This window comes from Pleurodeles waltl, chromosome 4_1 (genome assembly GCF_031143425.1).
Source record: "Pleurodeles waltl isolate 20211129_DDA chromosome 4_1, aPleWal1.hap1.20221129, whole genome shotgun sequence".
Lineage (NCBI taxonomy): Eukaryota > Metazoa > Chordata > Amphibia > Caudata > Salamandridae > Pleurodeles > Pleurodeles waltl.
This window is the reverse complement of record NC_090442.1, coordinates 19,342,107-19,357,087: the sequence shown is the minus strand read 5'-3', so window position 1 is coordinate 19,357,087 and position 14,981 is coordinate 19,342,107. Positions and strand designations below refer to the sequence as shown.

The 14,981-nt window shown below is 47.1% G+C and overlaps 1 protein-coding gene across 1 annotated transcript in view; it reads right to left on the bottom strand.

The window, feature by feature from the left end:
- Window positions 1–14,981, bottom strand: part of LOC138286922 (uncharacterized) — a 244,649-nt gene that overhangs the window by 22,199 nt on the left and 207,469 nt on the right. Inside the window, 1 exon segment of the mRNA XM_069227306.1 lies at window positions 4,932–6,410. Coding sequence (XP_069083407.1) covers window positions 4,932–6,410 — 1,479 coding nt within the window.

Genomic DNA, 14,981 nt, shown 5'->3' with positions numbered 1-14,981 from the left:
ATACAAAGGGAAATAAAAGTTCACTCGTAGTGAAACCTATCGGCAAAAGTGCAATTATCCATGTAACCGTCAAAATTGCAATTATCTACGTAACCGGCAAAAGTGCAATTAGCTATGTAACATGGTTGATGTCATGCAAATCACTTGACTTCTGCCCAGCGAGATCGTGCTGCGAAAAAAGAGAAAAAGTTATCCAGAACCCGGATGGAAAACGTGGAGCCTCGTATGTTTTCAGTACTTGGTCGCTGCGCTCGAGGAGACCGGAAAAGGCATGACTTATGCATTGCTTTCACTAATGAAAGCAAGCTGTTTTTAAAAGGCAAGCCCACGAACCAATGAAAGAGACTGATGTGACATAGGCGTGGTTTGAAGCCCAAAGAGAGATTACAAAACTGGACGGAGCGCTTTGCGCTTGCCCCTAAAAATAAAGTGTATTTCTATATTATTTTACACACCAAATCATTTGCAATAAAATACAGCTAACTGGACTTATGAATTTTCAAAGGGTAGATAAATCACTGCTGGCAATTCTTATAATTGAAGCCAATGGGAGAAAAGCGCAGTATGCTATAAGTCAATTGTGGGGTGACAGGGCTTGAAAAATCCATTCGACCACTCCCATTGGTGAGTTTTATTTGATCAGGTCGAGCAATTTTTAATACTTACTTGTCCCTTCTGGCGAGTTGACACTGAACAGGTGTTCTGTTCATTTGAAAAGTGGAGGGGCAATAAAAAATGCCTTTAAATCTTGTTCTTATGTCACATTTGCTCTGCGTTCACACATAGAGGTCAAAAGTCAGTTTTTCTTACAATTAATTTTCCTTCTGACTGCAGAGTTCCAGGACTTTGTAAGGTGAACTGTGTGACCTGCTGCTTAGAATGTAAAATACAAGGATATAGGGTGTCAGGTTTTTCCTAACACACAACATTTAAATGACTAAGTCAACCGTGCAAACATTTCAAGATCTATTTCAGTAGTTGTGAAAGCCCTTTTTTATATTTCTGTGTGATGACAAAATATCTTAATAGGATGAAAACAAATCAGAATACTTTACATTTGATGTGCAAAAGATGTGTTTTCTGAAACCCAATTTTCACAGATTGTTAATACACTATATAGTTTTATCAGTAAAGCTGCAAGTTAGTGTGGAGGTTTTTGGACATTTCTTGGAAAGTTTCTGTGTGTAGATGACAATATGTTACCACATCATGGTTTAGTAATGTATTTATTAAAAATGAGTGTTTAACAAACTGAGAAACACTCTTCCAATGTTGTTAGTAAACTAAAAGAAGTCCTAGGTTATGTGGGCTAGACCTCATGGGAATGTGGGCTAAATTCTTGTGATGCATGTGGCAAACTCTCTACTTAATCAAACAAAAGAGTTTTCTTTGTACTGAAGAAATGAGGAGCTCACATATTTGAAGGTGCCGTCCTATGTGAGAATTAAGAAAAAGGTGACTCTTTAAACTATTAACCTAGGATCACACAATTTGAGACCCGTTTACTGGAGAAGTACATTACAGTTAGGTCAAGTAGATTATTTAAGTTACTCGACCTGCAGGTCTAGTAAAAATTTTATGATTTTGCCAGCCCTGGGTAAGTTCTGGGGAACCCACTAGAAGTTACGTTCTTGGGGGCCCTGGGAGCAAGTAACTACAATCAGATCAATTTTACCTGGTCCGCAGGGCTGGTTTGCAGAGTGGTGCTAACTGTCCTGGGTGTCCTAGGTGCTGAACGGAGCTTGCGGTTCTGGAAAAGTTACCTTGCAGGGGGAGTTCAGCAGAGCTCTTTGGTCCTAGAGGTAGGAGCTGGTCTCAGATCAGGATTCACTAGGCAGAACGACTCGGTGCACTCAGTGGTCTCAGTACAGAGGTGCTCCCAGCTGTCCGGAGTGCTGAACAGATCCACGGGTGCTGTCAACATGCACCACTCAGCAAACACACACTTCTGGGTGGATGTCCACTCTACCCTTCTGGAGTAGAGGACTTTGGGGTCCCAGGACCAGCATTCAGGTGCTGGTTCTTCACTACATTGTTTGGTGGCTCAGATGCAGAGGTAGCCTTTCACCTGTCACTCACAGGCTGGTCGTGCCAAAGATGATTTGCCACACAATCAACAACATCTCCTTCAGGATGCAATCGTTCAGCAGTGGTGTCCTTGGTGACGTCAGTCACTATAGCTGTGGGACGTTCTGGAGGCAGTGATGTCCGGGAGGGGGTTGGTTAACGAACTGGTGACCAACAAGCCTTTGTAGTGGCAAATGTAATCCATGGGTACTTTGATGAATGGAGGTCTTCAGGAGGGGAGTAGCGTCTTGAAACTTGGAGAGAGTCTCCTCGTGAGTGAGCCCGTCAGGTTGCAATTCTTGTGGCGCAACATGTTGTTATATTTTTTTTTATTATATTTTTATTAACATTTTGTTATTTTACATTTGCATGTCTCTTCAAGGTAATCTCTTGCATCCTTTGTACATGATCATTAAACATACCGCTTTTGTGGTATACAATACTTGTGCTTCATTGTATATTCCGTTGGTGAACCTATTAACATTTATGCGTTCGACAGATCCTAACTTTCATAATCTAATCCTATTGACAACCTGTGCAGCGTTCACTGTTGTTCTACAGTATTGTTTTGTGTCATACCTATAAATAACAAGCCTAAACCCATTCCATGCTATAATTTGGAGGAGAAGTCATGAGGAAGAGAAGAACGAAAGGAAAGAAAAGAAGAGAGGGAAAAAGAAGGGAAGGGAAAAAAGGGGGGGGGAGGGGAGAAAAGGGTATATAGACTAAACAGAAGGTCAACTTTACAGCATTGTGTGGGTGAGATTTGTGGCTGATAACATTTAAGGAACTAAGGCATAACAATATAAGTGAAAAGGCTATGCCCGGGGCGCACCAGTGTATGAAGGGGACAGCAGTCCACTCGCTCCACCCCCCATCTCTTGTGGCATTGTGACAGATGGCGACTCGTTCGTCTCTTTGTCGTGTTCCAGTATGCAGACCATGTGTCAGTTCGGACAACTTAGGACACCAGTTGGGGAACTTCCTCCTCGGGACTAACTCCTAGAGTGTGCTAGCCCTCTCCCACTCCTACTACAGTATTTGCTGCTCTCTTGGATAGCCCATCCCAATTCGCACTAGGTCTTCCCAGGCCGGGGCAATAGGAACCTGTCGGATGCCCTTGGCTTCCTCAGCCTTCAGAACCTGCAGTTCAGCCCTGGACCATTTCGTAACATCCCTTTTCCAGTCAGCCAGCGAGAGGTGGACTGAGGCCTTCCAGCCCCTTGAGATCAGTCTTTTATAAAGGGCCAGAGTTAGGTCCAGGAAATGCCCTCTAACTTTCCCCTTTAACACAGTCGGCCTGAGGCCCAACAAGCACAGGTCCGGGGTGGGCCACAACTCCTCTCAGAATAACTGAGATAGGGCAGCCAGTGCCTCCTTCCAACCAACCTGGAGCACTGGGCACCCCCACACCATATGGTCAAAGTCTGCATCTCCCCCCCCAGCATCTCGGGCATGTCCTGGGGGCCCCCCGTATATTCGGAATAGTCGGTGTGGTGTGAGGTACGCCCTGTGTAGGTAATTACAGTTCCCGCCCGACCGTGCCTCCCCACCGCTCTCTCAAGGATTGCAAAGGGTCTAATACGGCCTGGGCCCGGTAAATTTGGGCTAGCAGGTGAAGTTCCTCCCCTGATGTCAGTAGGAGGTGCAGTAGCCCGTGGACTGTGGGCTCCACATTTATCGTGCACCAGTGGTCCTTCAGAGTGTGAACCAGCCTCCCGAATAGCAGGAACTGACCCCGGGAAACACCCACTCCCAAAAGGTCAGGGAATCCCCTCAGTACTCCCCCTTCAAACAGCTCACCCACCGTATCAATCCCTGCTCTTGTCCATGGGCCAAGCCCCAGATTCCCTGGTCCCCTCCCCTGAGATTCCAGAGCCAGTGCCGAAAGCGGTAATGCCGGAGAATATGGGGGGCCCACTCCTACTCTTTTCGTACACCTCTTCCAGCATGCTAATGTGACACTCAGCATTATGTTGTTTCCAGGTAGGGCAATCTTCCTGCTTGTCATACGTGCCACAATCCATGCCGCTTCCATTAACCCCTGGTCTGTACAAAGGTCCAGGAGTCCACTGCCCGTCAGCCAGCCGGGCACCCACTGCAATTGGGATGCCAAGTAATAAGCCTCAAAGTCGGGGGCACCCAGTCCTCCCATATGGGTCGGTCTGCAGAGGGTCGTAAGTGCAGTGCGTCTACGACCATCATCCCAAATTAGTTCCCTTAGCAGCATGTTCAGATCACGGAACCATGATGGGGGGGGATCAGCTGTGGTAAGTTAACAAAGTAGTAGAGGAGTCGGGGAAGTATAATCATTTTGGACAGCGCCACTCTGGCTATTACTGATAACTTCAGGGAGCGCCAGAACCCAAACGAGGACCTCAGGGATCGAAGTGCCCTGCCCAGATTACCCTCCCAGAGATCTCCCAACTCGTGGAATATCTGAATACCCAGGTACTTGAAGGTCCGTGGGGCCCAGTTCACGTCTAACGGGCATGTTGCTGGGTGCGCGCAGCCAGGAGTCAGGGGAAACACATACGTTTTGCCGCGGTTTAGGTGCAGCCCAGAAACTTCACCGAAGTCCTCTAATACCCTTAGGGCCCAGGGGAGACCATTAGCACCGTCCTTAAGGTAAATTAGTATGTCGTCAGCGTACAGGGAGACAATATGTTCAGTTGGTCCCCATACCACCTCCCTACCCGCCCCCTTCATCGGGCCGCAATGGGCTCAATCGCCAGGGCAAACAGTAGCGGGGAAAGGGGGCACCCCTGTCTGGTTCCGCGAAACACCGGGTATGTTCTGGAAATTGTTCTGCCCGTCTTCACTCTTGCCAGTGGGGACGAGTATAGTAGGTCCACCCATCTCACCCAGTTCTCCCCCAGGCCCATTTTTAACATCACCGACCTCAGGTAGTCCCACCTAATCGAATCAAAAGCCTTCTCGAAGTCCACCGCCAACAGATGCCCCGTCGGAGGTATTAACTCTTTGGGCATGTGCAAGATGGAGAAGATACGTCTAAGATTTAAGGAGGTGCTGCGACCAGGAATGAAGCCATTTTGGTCAGCATGTATCAGCGTGGGCATATGAGGAAGAAGTCGGTCGGCTAGGATCCTGCTGAGGATCTTAAAGTCGCTGTTCAGCATTGATAGCGGGCGGAAATCAGCCACCGAGGCTTCCTTGTTGGTAGTCTTAGGGAGTGGCACTACCAGTGCCTCACGCAGCGTGCCTGGCAACTCTCCACTCTGTACTGCTTCCGCGTACATCTCCGCCAAACTGGGAACTAGCAAGGATTTATATTTTTGGTAAAAATCCATAGGGAGACCGTCTGTACCAGGGGTCTTCCCCGGGGCCAGCTGCGTTATGGCGTCATTGATCTCTTCCACAGTCACCGCCCCCCCTAGGCTGTCCCTGTCCTCCAGACTCAGCACCCGGAGCGGGGTCTGCCGCAAATAATTGTCAAATGTCGCCAGATCCAGGTTGCTAGGTCTCCTATACAGGTGCGTGTGATAATCTCTGAATGCGTCATTGATGAGGCCTGGGCTATGTCTGCGATTTCCCTCTCTGTCTAATACACTTGTGATGGGTTCGCTGTCCCCACCCGGGCGCACCAGCCATGCTAGAAGTTTACCCGATCTCCCCTCCTCTGATTGTAGGGATGCCAGGTATTTTTGCGTGTTATGACATCTGAGCTTTTCTTTGGCCTGGGAGTGTTCCCTGCGGGCATGGCTATATTCTTCGTCCCCTTGTGCTGCAAGGCCCTGTCTTAGTTCCCCCTCGTGTATGACCTTCTCTAGGGCAGTAAGCTCCCTTGCTAGCGTTTTCCTCACCCCCTCTGACTGCCCGAGGCAGAAACCCCTCGCTACCACCTTGAGTGTCTCCCACTCCACTGCTCTAGAGGGGGTGGATCCCTTGTTAATTTCGATGTGTTCTGACAGGTGGCTACGCAGCGCCTCTCTGTACGCCTGATCTTCGAGCACCGGGGGGGCCAGCCTCCATGATGGTATGGGGGGTCTGTCCTGTGACACCCTCAGGGTCAACAGTAATGGGTTGTGATCCGAAATTGTGCGGGCAAGGTATTCGGAGTGTGCCACACCTCGAGCCAGACCCGGGGTGCAGGCAACCCTGTCAATTCTGGTATGCACCCAGTGGAGGCCCGAGTAATACGAGTAGTCCCTGGTGGTCGGGTGCTGCACCCGCCAAACATCCACTAATCCCCATGCGTTCAGCCACTCGGCCAGGCTTTGTGCTATCTTAATTGATGTTGCTCCCAGTAGTGGCGGTGTGGACCTATCCATGTCTATGTCTAGTACTGCGTTGAAGTCCCCACCTATTAGTACCTCCCCTGTCTGTTTGCGGGTAAGGAGTCGTGATAGGCCCGTCATAAATTAAACCTGGTCTTGATTAGGGACATAGATGCAACTCATGACTAATGGAGTCCCATGTAGTTTCCCTTCTAGTATCACAAACCTGCCCTCCTTGTCTATGCTCGAGGTTTCGATAGTCAGGGGGACTCCCGCTCTAATCCATATCAATGCGCCCCTTGCGTAACCTCAACACTCCGTAGCAAACACTTGCCCCCTCCACCTCCGCCTTAGTTTCTCTCCCTCTCCCGGAGCCAGGTGGGTCTCCTGTAACATTGCTATTTGCACCCCCCTTCTCTTTAGGAATGATAGTATTCTGTGTCTTTTGGCCGGAGTGCCCATCCCCCTGACATTCCAGGTTATGAAATTGTAGTCTGCCATCCTGTTCTTAGAGACTGACAATTGGGGGCCTGGTGCGCCCGGGATTCTAATTGACCCCCTCCTGTGCTCGTTCCTGTAGTGTGGTCAGAATTCGCTACCCCTGCTGCTGATTTAACTCGTAACTGCAATCCCCAACTCCCCAACCCCAGGGCACCTCCGGAACTATAGGAAGCCCAAAAAACTATGCAATAATGCAACTTTTCCAAACACATAACTGCAGTACTCGCCAGCCTAGCCAGACGGGCAAGAGATACAGTCAGGGGGGGGAGCGGCCAGGTCCGGAGGGGCCTCTTGTTCATTCAGCGTGCCATGTCTCCGGGCGCCGCCACATGGCTGAGCTATCCGAGTTCGTCGGCTGTCTGCGGGATCACCTTCGGTGCACCAGACGGGCTCCCCGAGTCCCCGGCAGAGGACACCATTGTGTCGTCGGACTCTACTTCAGAGCCCCCACGAGGGGACACCTCACCGCCGCCTCCAGGGCCGCCCTTCTGCCCGTTTCTCTCTGAGTTTTCGTTGGTGCCAACCGTGGACGATCTCTGGACCTCTTACCCCTCGGGGCGCGGCGGGTCCCACCCGCTCCAGGGCTCCCCTGCGCGGGTCGCACCGTTTGGGATCCGCGCCTCTCAAGCCAATCCCAAGCCTCATCCGGGGATTGGAAGAATGTGGTCTTTCCCTCTACAATCACTCTCAGCCTCGCAGGGTATAGGAGCGAGTACTGAATCCCCTCATCTCGTAATGCTCTTTTTACCACTAGGAATGAGACTCGCCTGTTCTGGACCTCCAGGGTGAAGTCCGGGAATAGTGTCACTTCCCCATTTGCTACTTTAAACGGGCCCATCTCTCTGGCTTTCTGTAGGAGAATGTCCCTGTCCTTGTAGTGCAAGAGTTTAGCAATTACAGCACGGGGAGGTCTGCCAGGAGCAAGAGGACTTGACGGTATGCGGTGGGCCCGTTCCAGCGTGAAGTAGGGAGTCAGGCATCCTGGTGCAACCACCGTGCTCATCCATTTCTCCAGGAATTCCACCATGTTCGCCCCTTCGGTCCCTTCGGGAGGCCCACCACGCGTACGTTGCTCCTCCTATTTCTCCCCTCCGCGTCTTCGGCACGTTGTTCAAGTCTTGTAACTCTGTCAGTCAGGGAGGTTACTTCCGCCGCCATGTCTTTCTGCCTCGGTGTAATGTCCGCCAGCGTGGTTTCCGTTTCTTTGACTCTGTCAGCCAGTTTATGATGTTCAGCTCTCAAGAGTCCCACCTCAATCGCAACTTGGTTGATGTCTCGTTGCAATGTTGACTTTGTGTCTTCTATGGCCCCCAGTATCTTGTCTAGGGTGTCTTGAACTTTGGTGTGTGATTGGTTCAATGAGTCCGCTTCGCCATCCCCGGGCAGTGTCAGGGGGTCCATGGCTCTGGTCTTGTGTAGGCCCTTGGGGGGCATCAGTCCACCAAGGGGGTGTACCCCGGGGGGGTTAGGCGATCGATCCGTGTGGTACCGTCTAATTCGCCACTGAGACTGCCCCCTCGTTTCGGTTTCCGCAGTTTTGACTTCTGTTCACAGGCACCGCAAGCCAAGCTCCAGGCGCTCCACCGGCCGCGCCCGGTGTTCAGTTCCAGGGGGAGGGGACTCTACTGTACTGTGGCCGGTCGTGGCCAACCGCCGCCTGCGGCTGTACCGGCACCTCCGTCAGCTCCCGCAATCGGGGCTGGCCCCACCAGCCGGATTCAGGTGTGTGCCGCAGCCGGGGCCCAGCCGCCCTCCCGCACGGGGCACCCACCTCTTCTCCAATGGTTCCTCTGCGCCCGTGGTCGCTCTCGCGCGCTTGCTCGATGCCCACACTCGGTGGCTGGCGGTGCCCCAGGATGACTGGGAAATCCGTGGTTCCCCCACGTTGTCTACCAGATAGGAGCTCCAAGCAGACTGCGCCTCTCCTGAGGCGTGAAATAGGGGGTCACGTACCCCTCCCCAACGACTCCACAGGTGATCACTACTGGGGGGCCCGCCGGCCACGGCACCCCGATGTTCCACTTGGGCCCAAGTCAGTGTTCTCGGGCCGGCCCCAGTGAAGACAAGGCCGCGCCCGCTCCTCTGATTTAGATTAAATGAAGCGCCCGCCGGGGAGAGGTCTCAGCAGGACCCCCAGGGCCGCTCATCCTGCTCCAGCCGCGGCCTGCCTTCCCACGCAAGGCCGCGGCTTTAAGGGAGAGGAGGGGCCGCAAGCCTCCTCTCAGTCCGGACGGCTCCGAGTGGTCCACGGCACTTGTCGGGTCCGCCGTGGGGGCTGGCGCTTTTGCACGGAGTTTTGCTGCCGGCCCCTCTGGAGCTGAAACACTAGGCGTCCGCCATGTTCCGGACCTTGGCCACGCCCCAACACGTTGTTACTTCTGGAGGTTGCAGGGGACTGGTCCCACCAGTCAGGGAAGTTTGTTTAGTTTCTGGTGTCCACTGGGATCCCTCTTGTAGGGACTTAAGAGTTTCAGCCATGGGCACACGTTGACACTCAGCTTGAGTATATCGTCTCTTCAGGACACTTAAGTGACCTCTCTTTTCTCTGTAGCAGAGTCCAAAGTCCTCTTGTCGCTGACGGTGTCTTCTTTGTGCCTCTTCTTGGTTGCAAAGTCAGAACTGAGGTTCTGGTGCCAGAGGAGCCCCTTAAATACTGGTTCAGGGGGTGTTAATGATGTGGGGGACGATGGCCAATGGGCTACAGGTCCCAATGGCTAGCCTGCCCCTGCAGTGACACCATCCCGTGGATGTATGTCACTAAACTACCCAGAATGTTCTAATGGAGACTCTTTAAAAATGGCAAAGCTCCTCGTCTGCTGTACAGACCTGCTACCCACTTTAGGGGTGTGGCTGGCTCTTTGGAAATGTATGCCTACCGAATTTTCCCACCTGCTGGACTGGTCAGGGCTGAAAGGTCTTTGTCCTCCTGTGGTGGGACAGAAGATCACATAACCAGGGCAGGGAGAGACTTGAATCTTGCCACCATGATTACAGTAATCACCAGTACAGAACACTTGGGGATACAGATATTGAACAATCCTGAGAAACATAGAGTCCCTTGAATGTAAGGTTATGAACCACATGCACGCTGGAGTTCACTCCTCGCTCAGTCTCCTGGGAGCATTACGTTATTTCAGATGATCACATTTCCCAAAATGCTGTACACATTCCAAAACTACCCACACAAGAGACCTCCAGAATGGTGTGGCAAAATACAATCTGAGATCAATGGCTCTGTCTGGGGTGACTCCCCTCCAAGGGTAGCACATGCCAAGTGCATTCAGTCACCAGTAGATGGTGGCCTGGGTGCAGTGGATATACAATTGTACTACATGGCCGCTTAAATGGTTCAAATAAATGACTGGATATTGGATGACAGGGGATGCCCTGCTACCAGATTAGAGGTGGGTGGCTCTAGTGCTCTGTCCCTTGATCCTGTCTTTACTGCACAAGAATTCCTCCACTGGTACACTCAATAACAGCTATCCCCGCTGAGTGTTGGCACAGGGCACTGAAGCTTAAGAGTTGGGGTAGAAAACACACCAGAGAGGCTCCATTATGGCTAGGAAACTGGCTCGCACAGACAGCATACTTACAAGGGTTCCACAAATGGGACAAGATGGCATCTCTAAACTAGGGGTGTTTGTAGGCTCTCTTTTCAACAACTGAACTCAGAATATGACTTACACCAATCGCAGTTCTTCCAATAGTGACACGCATTAGAACAATAGGGAACAATCCCAAACCACTCCCTGATTACAACTGGATGAGGACAACTGGGTAGATGCCAAAACTGCAACCCAAGCATTTAGGGCCAGATGTACGACTGTGAGTTTGCGACTCGCAATTTGCAAATCATTTGCGAGTTGTAAACTGTGGAAAATGGGTTGCATTTATCTCAACGCTGCACCGCTGACTACAAACCCCTTATTTCAATACCTGCACCCTCATAAATTCTACCAATAAAATGGTCATCCATTACATACATCCTAATTCTTATACCCTTATATATTCTTAGTCTCAGGCGCATTTAATGACACAAAAATCCTTCACCCATGACCCTAGAGTGACATACAGCATATTAACATTATTTTTCCGGATACCATATTATAAACCCATCACGTTGTCAGATATTAGAAACAAATGGTCATGTTCTAGCTAAATCATCTAAATATACAAATCCAATGTTACTACATATGGAATATCTGAATGTCCTGTCTTCTACTGATCATGTAATCCCCTATCAATACAATAAAAAAAAAATACTATAAATAGATTAATGTTCATAATCCTATAACCACCTCACTACTTAGTTCATGAAATCCACTCTCAACTAATAGTAGACAAATATCTATTTTCTCTACACATATACCAGTCCCACAGCTCTTAGTTAAGTATGAACTTGCGACCCCTGGTGGACAAAGCAACTATATACCATAATATTACTAGGCTGGAGACGGTTAAGTATGGTTTAAATAGTAGGGTGGATTGGGATATTGGGATTTATCTATAAACATAGTTCTAGACAAAGAACATTTTTTTATTTGAGATATTGTTGCAGATGTTTGTGGCATTTGTTTTGTATTATGGGTTGATTTTCATGAGATTTTGGGTTCACGAATAGCCTTGTAGCTCAGGGGCACAGCAATTGCCTTCTCCACCAGGGGTCGCGAGTTCAGACTTAATTAAGAGCTATGGGACTGGTATATGTGTAGAGAATATAGATATTTGTCTACTATTAGTTGAGAGTGGATTTAATTAACTAAGTAGCGAGGTGGTTATAGGATTATGAACATTCATTTATTTATAGTATTCTTTTTGTTTTTTAATTGTATTGATAGGGGATTACATGATCAGTAGAAGACAGGACATTCAGATGTTCCATATGTAGTAACATTGGATTTTTATGTATTTTTATGTTTAGATGATTTAGCTAGAACATGGCCATTTGTTTCTAATATCTGACAACGTGATGGGTTTATAATACAGTATCCGGAAAAATCATTTTAATATGCTGTCTGTTACTCTAGGGTCATGGGTGAAGGATTTTTGTGTCGTTAGATGCGCCTGGGACTAAGAATATATAAGGGTATAAGAATTAGGATGTATGTAATGGATGACCCTTTTATTGGGAGAATTTAAGAGGGTGCAGGTATTGAAATAAGGGGTTTGTAGTCAGCAGTGCAGTGTTGAGATATATAGAATTTGAGGAGACGGGGAAGGAAAGGATTGGTTTTATAGGTGGATGTATGGCGCTATGAGCACGGGAATTCAAGATGGCATGGGTATTGGCAAAAGGGGATTGGAGTTAGCGTTGTAGCTTTTAGATACACATGATATTTGGAAGAAGTAAAAGGAAGTGGTCATCTGGAGGAAAGCCTGGTTTCATTGGTGGTTGTCGGAACAAGTTTATACCTATCTTTAGATATAAAGGTAAGACTAACACCGGGATGGACTTGTTGTTTTTAATTAAGAGGACGAGGACGAAGCTTCGCCATTCGGGTAAGTTAAATGTATTAGTTTGAATTGGCGGCTATTTTGACAGGGAAGATATTTGTATTTATAATATTATTACCCATTTTTGTATAATTAAGAGCGTGATTTTGCATCTAGTTAAACCAGAGCGGAGCACACACGTAATGAGGATGCCGGTTGGACTTGATTTTTCAGGGTAGTTGATTATTATCTTTGCTTTTGAAGGATAATAAAATATATTTTAAATAGGATAATTTTGGTGACTGATGGGTATAAAATGGGCTCTAAGGAGTGGGAGCTTGATACTATATATGGAAGTTGACCCTATTAGCCAAACAAGGTGGCTATATTGAATGTATGAATTATTTAGATAGAGAATAGAAGAAAAAAAAATATTGTTAATTAAAGTTTTTTTTATATTTAGGTTATTTTACCCTCAGATTTCAAAGATTGGGAGCCCATAGATTAATACAGGGCCCCTTGTGACTTAACAATTTGGTTTGAAACTTAAATGGACTCTGTGGTAAGTCCAATGGATAAAATCTGTTAATATATTAGAGAAACTGTAATGACCACAAAACTAGGGTTATCACTATTTGTTTATCCGACACTTAATATGGGTTTAAAAATATGGGTCCTGCATGTGGTGGTTGAGACACATAACAGAATGTAATACCCAGAGCATGCAATAGATGGGATTCTATCGACCCACTAATTTGTTTTGTTCTGTCTATAGAGAAGTTGTCCGTTGGGTGAACTTCCGTGAAACCTAAGATTGTGTGTATAAATATTTGGTTAAAAGGCATCTACTTAACCTATGGTATATGCAGGTGAGTGGAGTAGCTAATGATAGAAGAAGAGTATGGATGCTCGTTGCTTGAGAATATACATAGATAAATTGAACGTGTGTAGTGAATTCTTCTTTGTGATACTCTTTATAAAGAAATTTGAGGTTTATATTTATAATTGGTGGTGATGCTAACGGGAGGGTTTAGCTATACTGGTGTTGTTTTAAACCTTTAAGGGTGGGTGAATAAATTGGGAATTGATATATGTTTGTTTGTTTGTCTTGAATAGAATCGAAAGATATACGTGGGGAGTATATTTTAATGTCCTGAAGAAGGTGGTGGAAGGACTTTTGGAAAACCACCGAAACGCGTCGACGCAAATTGGATTGCTGGACCCATTGGAACGGACCTAAAATTGTACAGAGACTGTGGACAGAAATCAATAGGCCCATAAATACCAAAATTGGGACAGCGTGTATATAATAGACTATAGTGGATGTCTTTTGTTTTGTCTCCCTTATGTCTAGTATTTATATGTGAGGGTTTTATCATTGATTTGGGTTTGTATGGGCGGTCTTATCTTATGATTGTATGTGATTAGATTAATTGATAAATTTGAATTATATTTTTTATTGTTAATTCCTTTATATAGATTGATCATTGGAGGTACGAGTGGTTGATATTATGTGTTGTGTGTGAACAGGTGATTTGATTCCATTGGGGTATTTTATTTTCTTCACTGTACCACGGTGTCCTGTCCCCTTTGGGTGATAGGTGTGGAGGGCCCTCTCTTGTTTCTTTTGCAGTTCCGGAATGAGCCAAGCAAATCACATTGTCATAAAGAAGACATTTATTTTTCTCAACAGGTTCCATGATTCTGCTTTTAACAACTTAGCTAAAATATGCTTTTCAAATATAAAAAATAACTAATTGATAACAGCATACACTGGCTAGCAATTCTAAAGAGATTCAAATTATCGTCATTAACCTCTCACTGGTGGTAAACGCTGCAAGCAGGTCTTTGTGGCTCAACAATGGCACATCTCAATCTGAGTACATACTCAAGATGCATGATAAGGTACAACAAATTATACTACCACATGGATGCATTTTAGCCATCTGAGCCACCCTGTGCAGGAGACAATGGACACCTCTTTAAGTACTGTCTCATTTGCAGATGCTGTGAGCATCATTCAGGGGCCCATGGCTCTAACCTGAGCTGATTGAACAAGTTAAGGCATGTGTTGACCAGAATAAGGGGCAAAAACATGCTCTATAATTGTTTTTTTTTCTCCAAACAAAATGGACATTTATCCTTGGTATTATTTCTATACCTCCATTTACACAGAAGTGTGGAGGAGTTTGAGAAGGGCAAAATACACTTCTCTTCCCTTGAATGTTTTGACCTCCAGTTATAGATTCATTAATTTACAAACGTATCCATCCCTCTTTCACCTGTTTCAAACAAAGCCCAGTAGTTTTGCTTAATCCCCTTCTTTGCTCTGGATACAATAACTCAGGAGTTTTTTAATAATTCATCAATATAACATCATTTTAGAAATTCTGCAACTGGGAGTCTTCTAATATCCAAAGAGATTCTCTGTAGGAAGAAAGACTACCACATTATTAGACACTTCTCTAATGGGAATTTCTCCTGCATGGTAAAGAGCCCTGACCCGAATGCCCGACTACATATGGAAATGGTATTCTTACATTTAAGTTGGCACTGACATCATGCTGATCTAGTGTGTGCACAGAGGCCTAGTTCTCCCCTAACAATGCAAGGTCAAGGGCCCACCCTGTGACCTGTAGGGGTACACCAAGTACCAGGCACTGGAATAAAGTCCTTGTCTTGGATATGCCACATAAAATAGTGGCAGCACACCATGACTTGTCCACTTGTAGGGTATGT